This window comes from Lepidochelys kempii, chromosome 5 (assembly GCF_965140265.1).
Source record: "Lepidochelys kempii isolate rLepKem1 chromosome 5, rLepKem1.hap2, whole genome shotgun sequence".
Classification (NCBI taxonomy): Eukaryota; Metazoa; Chordata; order Testudines; family Cheloniidae; genus Lepidochelys; species Lepidochelys kempii.
In genome coordinates this window covers 45,353,557-45,367,476 of record NC_133260.1, presented here as the reverse complement: position 1 = coordinate 45,367,476, position 13,920 = coordinate 45,353,557, and the positions used below count along the sequence as shown (strand labels likewise).

At 42.8% G+C, this 13,920-nt stretch overlaps 1 protein-coding gene across 2 annotated transcripts in view; it reads left to right on the top strand.

Moving 5' to 3' along the window:
• JMY (junction mediating and regulatory protein, p53 cofactor) overlaps nucleotides 1–13,920 on the top strand; it is a 131,782-nt gene that overhangs the window by 31,369 nt on the left and 86,493 nt on the right. For both annotated transcript variants that reach the window (XM_073344135.1, XM_073344133.1), the window contains exon 2: nucleotides 2,863–3,036. In XM_073344135.1, the coding sequence (XP_073200236.1) occupies nucleotides 2,863–3,036 (174 nt within the window). The remainder of the gene's footprint in view (nucleotides 1–2,862; nucleotides 3,037–13,920) is intronic.

Sequence of the window (13,920 nt, the reverse complement as noted above, 5' to 3'; positions counted from 1 at the left end):
TATAGGGTATTAGTCTTTGGTAGTGGCTTCCAGATTGGATACCTGTTTTCATAAGGCTGTCCTGCAGTCATTGTTTAATTAGAACCCCTAGTATCCATCTCCAAGCAAAGAGACAACTGGTTCTTAGTCATCGAGTGGAATCCATAGGGACAATCACTTGAAGAAAGAACAGTTACTTACTTTACAGTAACTGTAGTTCTTCAAGATGTGCTATCCACACCGATTCCATGACCTCTTCCCCTTCTCTGCTTCTACGAGTTCTGTTTCTGTGCGATTCTATATTGGTGAAGGAACTAAGGATTGTTTGGCCTGAAGCATCCTTTATGACCTTCGGGCTGGGTTTAAGGGGATCTAGGGTGCAGGTGCAGCCCCAACAAACACTGCAAGCCAAAGAGAATCTGATCTCATGCTTGTGGAGTGCATGCGCTCTAAGAGTGGAATCCGCATGGACAGCACATCTCTAAGAATGACCATTACTGTAAGGTAAGTAATCCTTCATCATGGATTTTCGAGATACTTTATTTTATGCTATCGTTGTTTTTTTCCATTTATGGGTTTATATAGTAATATAAGCACTCTAACTTTGATTTCATATACAGCTATTATATACGTACCTATACTTTCAGCATTCAAAAAGAAAAGACAAATTTAAAGTTCTATAAATTTGAGTCTCAGCCCTTCACTTAGCATTTATCCACCAAAACTTCCTTCTGCAGGATTACTGTGTGCTTCCCAGAATATCACAGAGCACTTAGATATGCCTTGAAATAATAATAAACTACAGTATAGAATAATTAGTAAAAGTTACATTCATGCTGTTGAGTTCTTGATGTAAGACTGCTTATGATTCTTCCAGAAACAATGAAAGAATTAAAGTTACTCTTCCTTCCTTCCTGTGGGATTGACATTCTAGAATCTTAAAAGGTGGAGACATTTAAAGTAGTGCCCAGCATAAGTACAACAAGAAATAAGGCTGCTTTCTTTAGTTCTCTGACAGAGGGAAGATTGCTGTGCCAAGACTATGGGAGGACTTTTTAAAAAAGTGGCAGGCAATAGAAAATTTGGGGCAAGTTAGAGGTGAAAGAATGGCATTGGCAGAACTGAGGAAATGAGTAAAGAATGAGACGGAAAGGAGTTGAGGGAGGGGGTGGCTTTTCTTTAGGGACTACACTGTCAGGAATGTCCATGCTGTTGGAGTTAAGACGTCACTTACTGGATCAGAGACATGGTAACAGTTCCTGACACCACAACTTGGTTTAAGGTATACTTGGCATGCTTATAGTTTGGGGGTTTCATTTTAAAACTATAAAAAAACAAAACAAAACTAGAAGATATGACTTAGTTTAAGGGGAAGTTAAAATAATTTTGTATGTATGGGTCAGAAAAAATGTAATGTGTGATATAAGCAGAGTATAAGCTTTTGAAGCAGTAACACAAAAATGAGCTTTGATTTTTTTTCTGTGGCTGATAATAAGGCTAATAGGATAATCTGCTTTTTGTGTAGATACTTGGAGACATCCCAGGTAAAGGGTAGGGGAATTGGTGTGGTTGGTTGGTTTTTGTTTATTTATTTATTTATTTTAATCATTAGCTTTAGCTAATCAGTAAGTGGCTTTCTAGATATGGGCAAATGAGTTAAGTTGTATGGCCTGACCTGCCAAGGCATGTACACGAAATGGTCTCAAAGCAGGCATATGAGATAAAAATTTAACGTAACAAATTTGTGAAAGTTTCTGTTTTATCTGACTGACTAGGATTATGTACAGACAGTATTTTAAGAGAAGATTGTACAAGTGGTCACTTTCTTGAGGAAACAGTTTTAGGTTGATTTAGGCCTCAAATTTAGGACTTGTACAAAGTTTACAATACATCCACAACTTTTTTTAATTCTAATGAAAACTGTTTGGGGATACCTTGGATTTTATTTCACCTTCCTCTGCAGCATGGAAGTGTAGGTCACTTGCCAGGATCTTCTGGGTATCTCTCAATCATTTCCCTGTCACTGAGGGGGAGTTGGGTGTTTGTGTATCTTGGTTCCCCCTGTTCTTTGCATATAGTAGTCTCATCTCCAATGGGCAGCAATACTTTGGTCTCATTTCAGTTGGGTTTAGCGTGTGTATGCTGAGTGGTGCGGGTGGCCTGTGATACACAGGTGTTTGGACTAGATGAGCTAGTGGTCCCTTCTGGCCTTAAACTCGTAAGACATTGTTTGCTTCATTTGTAACCTAGATAATAAAACGTGCTAAAGCACATGAACCAGAAAGTAAAATAGACTAGAAATGTAGGCCACTGTCCTGCAAGCTGCGCCACACAGGCAAACCCTTTCACCTGTGTGGAACTGCAGTGACTTCATCAGGGCTCTTTGGGCCCCTGAGGTCCCCGTATGTGGAGCAGCTCGAAAGGCCAGGACTTAGATTGTAAGTCCTTTGTGATAATGCACTTGTCTTGTGTCTTCTGTGATGCATCTCTCATCTTTGTGGTATTAAAAAATAACAACTAGAAAAATCAAAACCTGACTGCTCTCTTTTTTTTTTTTTTTTGTCTAAATGGAGTGAAATGCAATAAGTAAATGGCATAACTGGTGAAAAGTAAATCAGACTTCATCCTCCTAGCTCCACTTATGGCTATGTCTCCAGTGCCATTGTGTTTCAGGAAACTCTTGGAAAGCAGTGATAACCTCAACTCTGGATGTTCAGTAATCAAAGGGCTGTTCAGACTTGACTGGCTTAGTTCCTTCCTTAGTATGGTAAGCTGTGCCATGGAACTTTTCATGTCTAAGTGGATTTTTTTGGGAGGAGTCGGGGGGATCAAATTTGTTAGCAGGAAATTTTGAAGTAATATTTCTTTTCTCTTTTTATATAGCTGTTAGAAAAACACAAGAATACAGAAAGCATGGTAGAGCTGCTTGAACTATATCAAATGGAAGATGAAGCCTACAGTAGTCTTGCTGAAGCTACCACAGAACTGTACCAATATCTACTACAGCCATTCCGAGATATGAGGGAACTTGCAATGCTCAGAAGACAGCAGATCAAGGTACAAACGTTTATCAAGAGATAAGCTATGATTTCTATTTGTATATAAAATAGCAGTGTAGGTTGACACCACGCCTGTTACACCTGAATGTGGAATTTCATGTTTTAAAATCTGTTGTTGCTTGAGAACCTTCTGTCTGTATTAAAATATCTTTAGAGCAGTACATTTCTAGGTCTCCACTTCTTTCCCTCCCCCCACAACTTCTCCCACATCCACACATACTTATTACCTTTCAAGGTATTCCTACAAGCAGTAAAGAGAGGATGGGTAGGGAAAGATTTTTTTTTTCTCATTTGGGGGAGTGCTAAAACACTACAGTGAGTAGAGTCATAAAAAGTACCTAGACAGATAATTTTTTCCCTTGCAACCTGCACTGCAAGCTTTTCAACTAAACAGTACCAGTTTCTTCCTTTATGCTCAATCAGAATTGTGAGTACATTGAAGAGTAAGCTGTTGTTGTCTTAAGCCTGTACCTAATGCATGCAGCTAGTCATCATTTTGTTTAATTTTATGTGCTTGTGACCATTTTAATTCCACGTTTAAGTTCTTATTTAGTATGTGACGTTTACTGTGTTATGGCTTACTGGAAGTATTGACTAATGTGTAAAAAAGCTAAATGTGCTTTCTAAAATCTGTTACTGTTTAATTATTTAGTGAGATTATTTTGGAGAGTGACGACCCCCCCTCCCCTCCCAGTGACTACTGGATTGGAGAACTTGGGTGGTACATAGTTGAGTCTAATGAGGTGAATGTATGTATGTTAAGATCTTTTCCTAATTTGGAAAACTTTGAGTGTGCAAGTTGGTCAGCTGGACTTGTGAGAGGGAAAGATGCCATCTCTTGTTTTACTTTCATTGGTAGAAAGAAAGCAGTACTTGTATCTGTGATGACAAATTGTGTTCATCTTGGTAGCTAGAGTAGAAGACTTGGTTTATAAATTAAACTTGTTGGCAACAAAGTTATTTATACTAACTCTCACAGCATATGGAGTTCTAGAAGGCTTAGAAGTGAAATAAAACTCCACTGGGTTGCTATAGCTTCTTGGAGCTCCTTCTCAGGCTCAGTAGAACACTCAACATCTGAATGCCAATAGGAGCTGTGGGCACACAGTACAAGTACTACAGCAGTTTGTCTAAAGAAAATGGATGAAAGAGGAAAACTAATAAAGTAAGCTTGCATGAAACCCAGCTTCTGCAGTCAAGCATGCCTACAGAATAGTTTTAAATAAATGTTAAAGTTTAAAACAATTTAAAAATCATATTTTTATCAGGATATCAGGTGTAACTACAGGTGGTACAGCTAGTGACACTGGCAATTATGGTTGCCCCACACTGTCCATTAAAAGACCCTGTTTTCAGTTGCTTATAGCTTTTTAAATTTAAACTATTCAGGCTGAATCCTTCTGTGTTGGGAGTTCTGCCTTGAGCTAAATTTATTTTAAAAAAAGTTTCAGATAAAACAGTTGAGCTCTTTCAGGGAATGAGACTAGGAAAAAAATGTTTTGCCTTTAATCTTTCAGATTTTGCATTGGGAAAATCTAGTGCCCCAATGCTTTGGAGCAAGGGGTTGAAATTTGGCTGGGAGGTTGCCCTAGTGTCAGGGATGTAAATTTTTCTGTTGGTGTGAAACTCTGGCGACATTTTAAGCCTTGGGAAAAATATTATTTCACACATGCTCAGTAGAAACTTTAGAGTTGTGCAGCTCAATTCTTTAGTGATTCCGTCTGCACTGGTCATGCTCCGTCTCTTCACAGCACCTATCTGGAATTGCTGGTGCATGTACCATCTCCACAGAGTGACTGAGCAAATTCTGCAGAGACTGAGCACAATTTTTCCTGCAACTGCTCATCCCACCAGAAAGTGAGAACAGACATTTGCATGGCACTTCTGTAGCCGGCATTGCAAGGTATTTACATGACAGATAAGCTAAATATTTCTATGCTGTCCCTTCATGCCATGGCCACATTCCAGAGGACATGCTTCCATGCTGAGGACGCTTGTTTAAAAAAAAAAAAATACGTTAACTAAATTTGTGACTGAACTCCTTGGGGGAGAATTGTATGTCCCCTGTTCTGTTTTACCTGCATTCTGCCATATATTTCATGTTTATAGCAGTTTTGGATGATGACCCAGCACGTGTTCATTTTAAAAACACTTTCACTGCAGATTTGACAAAACACAAAGAAGGTACCAGTGTGAGATTTCTAAAGGTAGCTACAGCATTCGACCCAAGATTTAAGAATCTGAAGTCCCTTCCAAAATTTGAGAGGGACGAGGTGTGGAGCATGCTTTCAGAAGTTTTAAATGAGCAACACTCCGATGCAGAAACTACAGAACCCAAACCACCAAAAAGAAAATCAACCTTCTGTTTGTGGCATCTGACTCGGATAATGAAAATGAACATGTGTCAGTCCGCACTGCTTTGGATTGTTATTGAGCAGAGCCCATCATCAGCATGGACGCATATCCCCTGGAATGGTGGTTGAAACCTGAAGGGACATACGAATCTTTAGCGCATCTGGCATGTAAATATCTTGCGACACCAGTTACAAAAGTGCCATGCAAATGCCTGCTCTCATTTTCTGGTGACGTAAATAAGAAGAGGGCAGCATATCTCCTGTAAATGAAAACAAACTTATTTGTCTTAGCAATTGGCTGAACACGAAATAGGACTGAGTGGACTTGTAGACTCTAAAGTTTTACATTGTTTTGTTTTTGAGTGCAGTTATATAACAAAAAAATAAAATCTACATTTGTAAGTTGCCCTTTCACGACAGAGTTTGCACTACGGTACTGTTTCTTTTATTTATAATGTACACTTTGATTTCAATTACAACACAGAATACAATATATATGAAAATGTAGAAAAACACCCAAAATATTTAATAAATTTGAATTGGTAGTCTATTGTTTAGTAATGCAATTAAAACCGCAATTAATTACAATTTTTTTTAGTTGCAATTAATTTTTTTGAGTTAATCGTGTGAGTTAACTGTGATTAATTGACTGCCCTACTTTTTATATTCTTTTCTTTACCCGAAGGATCCTAAAATGCTTTACAAACGTAAATTTAGAGTTCATAAGCTTTTTGGGATGAAGGGATCTGCTGAGCTGGGATTTGAATGAAGAGAAGGTGGTGATATAAAGGACTGAGGCAATGAGGAATATAGGAAGATACAGCAAAACTCTGTTTATCTGATCTAATTGGGATGGGGCCAGATGGGATAATCAGAAATCCAGATAAACCAGAGAATGGGAAAGTGCAATGCTGCAGTGTCATCTAGTGGCCACAGGAGAGATCGCCCTCCTCAGTGTGCTGATAGTCTGGTTAACACACAGAGCTGGTTAATGGAGGGTCAGATAAACGGGGTTCTGCTGTATATAGAAAAAGGCACATTAAGTGAGAAGGAACATACAGAGAGGGGCACATTGTGTGACCAGGATAGAGTGAAGGGGCAAGGGAGGGATGAAAGGTGTTGGGCAGAGTTTGTGTTTGAAATAAAATTGTGCAGGGTATTGAGGACAAGGAAAAGTGACTTAAGCGTTAGGGAAAGATAAGGGGAAGCCAGAAAAGGGACAAAAGTTTTTGTTATGGTATTACAGGAATTTTGCAATCCAGAGTTTATCTGAATTTCTTGACTGAATGGAGTAAGTTGCTTTTATGCTTCTGTTGCTGCTATTTCTTCCACAGCAGCAGTGAGAAACTTACATGATGCTAGTCAGGGGCTTTTGCTATGGCAGTATCTGCAGAGGCTGCTCCCCTACTGCTGCTGTGGGGCACTGTGGTATGGGGTAGACTATGAAATGTTTGTCAAGTCTGGCTCCAAATTAATTACTTTTAATAAAAGGTCATATGTACCTGCTCTTTGTGACAGCTTTATTGATGAACTGTACTACGGTAATATACAATCACACTATTGTATGACCTTGTGCAAATCTTGTGTACATCATGCTTAATTCTGATTTTTGTTAACTCACATGAACTCTGCATGGAATATTGGAAATCAAAATTTGTCCTCCCGGATGGTGGTGTTGACAGATACTGTGCAGCAATTGCTTATTCAGTTCAAACTCACTTTGCACCAAAGACCATTTTCATCAGTTTAATTGTCTTCCCTTTATTAGGGCGTATTGTTTGAAATCTTTCTTTAGTAATCGGTGATTTAGAACAGATTCACAAGTGTAGATTACCAAGCAGCGGTCTTACATTCAAGAGACGGAAGAACAAACAATCTTATTCTTACACGCTCTATAAGAAACTGGCTGACCTTTACTGTAGTAAGTTGCTTGTGTATAAAACATTCCGGACAAAATTTGGACCGGGTATAAGCGGGTGAAACTCTTAAGTGGATATAGTTTTATCTCCTTATTCCATTTGGCCACAGGTAGTTGAATACTTGCTCTTCAGCCTATTGGCTGCTTTTGCTCATCTTTCCAGTTGTCTAATGCTATAAGTACCTGGTTCTTATGCTTTCTTGATGACCTATGCAAAAGTAAGCTCTCAAAATGGAATCCCAATTATTTGGGTTTTTTAATTGCCAGCCTTATTGGAATAAAATGTTGAAATGTTCTCTCTTATCTGTCTCAAGTATGTGTTCAAAATTGTGCGTATATGTATACGTCGAAATAAAACCTGTATGGGCAATGTAAACTGATGCTATTTAAATATTAACCCAGTCATTTTCATCTACAAAAGGCCCGTAGAGCATCATAAAGCACTCTGTCATCTTTAAACCCTTCCCTCCCCGTTTTCAAGATTCCGAATGACTAACAACTTATGTATAGAATTAAGTTGAAATACATTTTAAAGATGAAGTGAAAATTTTATCTGCTAATGCCTGAGTTCTGGGTTTTTCACGCAACAGTCAATGAAATTATAGTCATCCTGAGCAGCAGTTCTAGTGATTTGTCTTTTCCAGGAAAAATGCACAACTCTGAAGTAGGACCATGGAAGGTAAATAAGGGATGAACTGATGTTAACAGCTTCAACTTCCTGTGTGTTTATTTAGTTTCCCTATGTATTAAGGATTTTGAGGTCTTAATGTTTAAATGTGAGGGGGAGGAAAAAACAGGTCATTAAAGGTTTGTAATAAACACTACATTATTTTATAGGCCTGTGAGTACGCCTGGGTGGAGTGACATTATAATACCTAGGTTTCTTTGTCAGTACCTTTACAGTATATTTGTGTGTACTATTTAAATAATATATTTATGTAATTAAAGATGATATCAGATAGCAAATTAAGTCTGTGCAGGCAACCGTAAATCTTGAACTTCCTAATGTTTAAGTGTTTAGCTTTCTATCCTAAATAACATTCTCTTAACGAAGGGTTTTTTAATGAAGTTTCCTAGATTTCCTGAAGGCAGGAAAAAGTACACAATAGAACTTGTTTTTACAACTGTAACAACCCCTTATCATGCATCAACTTCAGGATTTGAACCCTGAACCTTCAGCGTTGACTTCTACCACTCAAGCTACAGGACAAACTGTTAGTTAGTAGTAAGAGAAGTCTGTCATCCCATAGTGGGGGAATGAGCTGTCAGGCACTATGTTCTAGGCTAGGGCTAAGGGATGGTTGGCAGGAAGATCTGATCTGTCTCTTGATTCTTCCCCCAATGCCTGGTGAGTTGAGTGGAGTTTCTGCTCCAGTGGGGGCAATGGGCTGCTGGATTCTGTAGGTGGTTGTGGGAAACCTGACCACACATGCTCTTGGATGTTGGGAGAAGCTCCAGCTGCATATGTTACCATGAGAGGGAGTGAGGGAATGAGCTGTTAGGGCTAGGTGGTGAGTTTGCAAGAACAGGGGAAGAGTGTTTATGGGGGCAGGGAGCCTAGCCTGGTTCCCTGAATGAAGCTGGCCTTGGGGCACTGGGATGATGTGCTGGGTTTTGGGGCAGGGGAACTAGCTGAATTCTTCTTCGAGTAGATGCAGATGTGTATGCCAAGTAGGTATGTGCATGCCCTGTGTGCTGGAGCTGGAGACTTTTGCTTAACAGTACCCATAGAGGGATGGTGCTCATGCCTGTAGCCCCTCATCTGGCTATATGAGGTAGTGCCGCCCTGATCCCCCTCAGTTCCTTCTCATCACCTATTGGCTGGAGTTGGAGTTCTGTGTGGTTTATCTTAGCATAGTTTTTTACTGTATATAGTTAATAGGTAGCTAGTTAGTAGCGTTATTTAAAAATTATAGGAAGTAGTATAGTGGTAGTGTTCCCCGGTGATGCCCTCACAGAGTTCAAGAATTGCCCTTTGTGTGGAGTGGCGATTCCTAACTGTGACCCCCCACATGTGGTGCTTGCTCTGTCTCAGCGAAGCCCACCTTAAGGAGCGCTGTTTGATCTGCAGATGATTCAAGAAGAAGACTCAGGTTGTGCAAGACTTTTGCTTTAAGTATTACCTGCTTGACCCAGGCCATGAGGCCTCACCCAGTACTGAAGCTCTCCTTGGATTGCATATCACCCTCCAGCTTGGAAGGCGCTGCTGCCTCCTATTCTGGGTCAGGGACCTCTCAGAAGAGGTGCAGGAGTTGTTTTCTCTCCTCAGCACCAAAGAAGAGATCATATAAGACCAATTAGGAGTCCTGCAGGTCGTGAAGCAACTCCCGCTTTCTCTAAGAAGAGCGCAGCCTGGCATGGTGCCAGCTCTGATGCGTGGGGTGGTGCGCGCGCCTCCCTCAGCATAGGTTGGGGATGGCAGACACCCTGTATTGTCGACCTCTGGTTCTGGTCACTGGGCATCTGTTGAGTCCAGTACCGATGGGAACAATGCCGGTACCGACGGTGTCAGTGGTGTCAGCGTATCAAGCGGTGGTGGACCTACTCTGCCTTTTGGTCCCATCCTCACCGCTGGTCTAAGACTTTGCAAGGCTGGCACCCGCAGTGGCTCCCCTGTTGGAGTGTGCCGCTGAAATCTTGTCACCACACCACAAAGTACCCCTACAAGGGTTGATATGAGCAGAGTACTAGGGACAGTACAGTGTTCTTTGGTACTGGGCCCTCCTTCGGCACTAACACAATCATTGCCACAGAGTCATTGCCGTGGAGTCTGTTGCTGCCCTCAACCTTGAGGCACACAGGCACTCCGGTATCATTGTTTGCACTGGGACTGACCTTGCTAGCGGCACTGACCTTTTTAGTACCATTGTTTCTGACTATGCCGGTGGCACCGATTCTGACCTCGTTCTGGGCTATGGATAAGTAGGATCGTCTGTTGGCTCCTTCTGAAGTCGCCCCTCTGATGTTTCCTAGATCCCAGGACTCCTATGCTTCAGAGTTGGGCTCCTTATCCTCTCGCTCCACTTCACCTGAGAGAGTCTGGAGGTCACCAGTGGACCAATACAGCTACCAAGGTTGGCTTGTGCCATGAGGTCAGGATGAAGGCCCCTGGCCCAGCACCTACTGGCTACCAATACCTTACACGTACTAATTGCCCTTTGGGCCCAGTGGGAATCCCCTCACTCCTGGAGGTCTTGCTTGTCATCAAATTCAAGAATGAGATCCTCTGCTAGTGCGGCATTGGTGGCTGCAGACCAGCTTCAAGTCCAGATGCCTGCAGTTCCCCCTTCCTGTGGAGCCACCAGTGTTTCCTCATGTGGAGCAGGATCTCCCTGTAGTCCTTGTCCTCATCCCTGAATGATGTGGTGTTGCCCGGTTCGTACTCCCCTTTCATCCCAGCGGACCTCAGGGCATACCAGGACCTGTTAGGTTTAGTGGCCTCGTCCCTAGGTATTCAGGAGGAGTTTTTTTGGGAGAATACCCATACACTTGTGGATATTCTCCAAACCTCTGACCCTGGGAGAGTGGCCCTCCGTTAATGAGGTGCTCCTTGAGCCTATGAGGGCTCTTTGGGTTACATTGGCCTCGATACCTCTGGTGGCCAAGTGCTTGGAGAAGCACTATTTTGTGCCAGTACAAGGATTCAAAGGGTTTTATTTCCATCGGGCCCCAAACTCCCTGGTGGTCATGGCGGTGAACGACAGGGGTCAGCAGGGCAGAGTGAAGTCCTCCCTCAAGGATAGAGACTTGAAACACCTAGATCATCTTCTTGGCAGGAAGATATCCACCTAATCATCACTGCAGATGAGGATCACGAACTAACAAGCCCTGCTGGCCAAATACTGCCTTCCTCAAGTGGTCAGCTATTGCCAAATTTGAGGAGCAGTTGTCCAAGGCTTCTTGAAATGAATTTTGGGTGTTTGTTCCTGCGGGCTGCTTGGTGACAAAAACATCTTTGCAATCCACTGTGGATATGATGGACACTTTGGCCAGGACTGTGGCCTTGGCAGTTATAAGGAGGGCTTTCTGGCTCCAAAACTTGGGGATTGCACTGGGTATCCAGCTAGCTATTGAGTACTTGCTGTTCGATGGCAGGACCTTGTTTTTGGAAAAGACTGATGGAACCTTGTGTTCCTTTAAGGATTCAAGGGCTACCATCAGATCTCTGGGGGTGTATACACTCTGTGTGAGTAGAAGCCATTACAGGGCACAGCAACAGCAGCCCTATAGGCTACATCACTTCTTTGTGCAGTCCTTCCCCCTTCTCCCCACTGAGATAATGAGACTACCCCAGGAAGAGATACAGGTCTCTCAAGAGGAAGCACTCGAGCTCTGGGCCCGGTTGCACTGCCCACCTTCTTTCGGTGCCTGCTAAGCACCCATTTTGATTCACTGATCTAGAGCACTGTTCCAGTTTTTTCCCCTCCTTTGTTGTCCCCCTGTTCCTTTGGAGACAGGCTGGCTCATTTTTATGATGCCTGGATCTCAATGATGACGTCTGGTGGCTGGGTTCTAGGTACTGTCAGATTTGGCTATGCCATCCAGTTCCTCTCAATGCCTCCTCCCCACCCTTCTCCCAGTCCTCCTTCAGGACCCCTCTCAGAAGATACTGCTCTTCTAGCATTGGGAGCAATGGAGGAGGTTCCACAAGAACACCACAGTTACAGGTTCTACTCCTGTTTTTTCCTGATGTCATCGAAATCCAAGGGTGGGATGAGACCCACCCTCGAACTCTGTGGACTCAACAAATTCATCTAATATGTGAGTTCAGCATGGTCACTCTTTCTGTTATCCTCCCTACTTTGTCTAAGAGTGACTGACTGGTTCATGGCTGGTCTCCAGGCACCAGGGGTGCTCAACTCCTGCTCCGCCCCAAGCCCCCCATGCTTCATCTCCATCCTGTCTCTTCCTGCCCTGTTCCGCCCTCTCCCCTGAGTGCGCCCCATCTCCACTCTCCTCCTCCCTCCCAGTGCCTCCGGCAAGCAGCGGAACAGCTGATTCACAGTGGGTGGGCAGTGCTGAGAGGGAGCGGGAGGAATTGATCAGTGGGGCTGCCAGCGGGTGGGAGGCTGCCGGTGAGTGCTCAGCATCCACTAATTTTTTTTCCCTGGGTGCTCCAGGAGTGGAGCAGCAATGGAGTCGGCACCTATGACTGATTCACTGCTCTGGACCTTCAAGATACCTACTTCCATGTGGCCTTTCTGCCAAGTCACAGGAAGTATCTTTGCTTTGTGGTAGGAGTCTGCCACTTTGAGTACACGATTCTCCCATCCGGCCTCTCTCCTGCTTCCTGCTTCACCAGATGAATGGCAGTGGTCATGGCCTACCTCAAGAGGAAGGGGATCCATATCTTCCCTACCCCGACAACTGGTTTCTGAAGGGCAGCTCTAGGGAGGAGGTTCTCACCCATGTTGAAACCACACTATGATCACTTGACTGTTTGGGACTTGTTCTAAATACCGTGATGTTGACCTTGGCCCCCACTCAGCAAATAGAGTTCATTGGGACCCTGTTAGATTCCACAAAATTGAGGGCGTTCCTGCCGACTGACCACTTCCAGGCGCCTCTCAGCAGTTCGGAACATATCTGATGAGAGCACAGGCAATGTCAGTGGCATTCCTCAATGATATTTCCATATTGGATGTTTGTAGGTTGGCCACATGGTCGCCTGTGCATACATTTATGGACCATTTTCGATCACCGCTTCTTTTGGAATGGATGCTAATGTGGGAAGAGCAGTCCTGCAGTCTTTGCTCAGGTAGACTCCCAGTCCTGCCTCTGAATGGGGGTACTGCTTGCTAGTAACACAGCTTGGAATACATGTCTACATCTGCTAGAAGAAGAAACAATGGTTATGTCAGGGTTCTCTCCCCACTCCGAACTCTAGGGTATAAATGTGGGGACCCGTATGAAAGACCCCCTAAGCTTATCTCTACCAGCTTAGGTTAAAAACTTCCCCAAGGCACAAGCCACCACCAACTGAGTTAGACAAAGATTTCGGAAAAGGACCACTTGGAGTTCCTGTTTCCCAAAAATATCCCCCCAAGCCCCTGGGGAGGCTTGAGAGTAAACAAGGTGAGCACAGACCAGACTCTTGGGTTTTTGGGACACTGAAAACCCCAATCAGATTCTTAAAAGCAGAACTTTTATTATAAAGGGGAAAAAAAGTAAAATAAACACCTCTGTAAAATCAGGATGGAAGATAATTTTACAGGGTAATAGGATTTAAAACACAGACGATTCACCTCTAGGCAAAACTTTAAAATTACAAAAAAACAGGAATAAACCTTCCTCTTAGCATAGGGAAAATTCACAAGCTAAAACAAAAGATACTGTAACGCATTTCCTTGCTATTACTTACTATTTCTATACTTTTAGATGTATCATTCAGTAGGAGCTGGATTACTTGCTTGGTCTCTCTCTTTGTCTCCGGAGACAAACAAAAACCTAAGTCTCTTGTTTACAAAAACAAAGTATCTTCTTTCTCCATTGGTCCTTCTGGTCACTTGCCAACTAGGTTAATGGAACTGATTAACCCTTTACAGGTAAAGGAGGGATTTTATGCCTTAGCTTTATGTTTATGACAGGTTACTTACTGTAACTGTGGTTC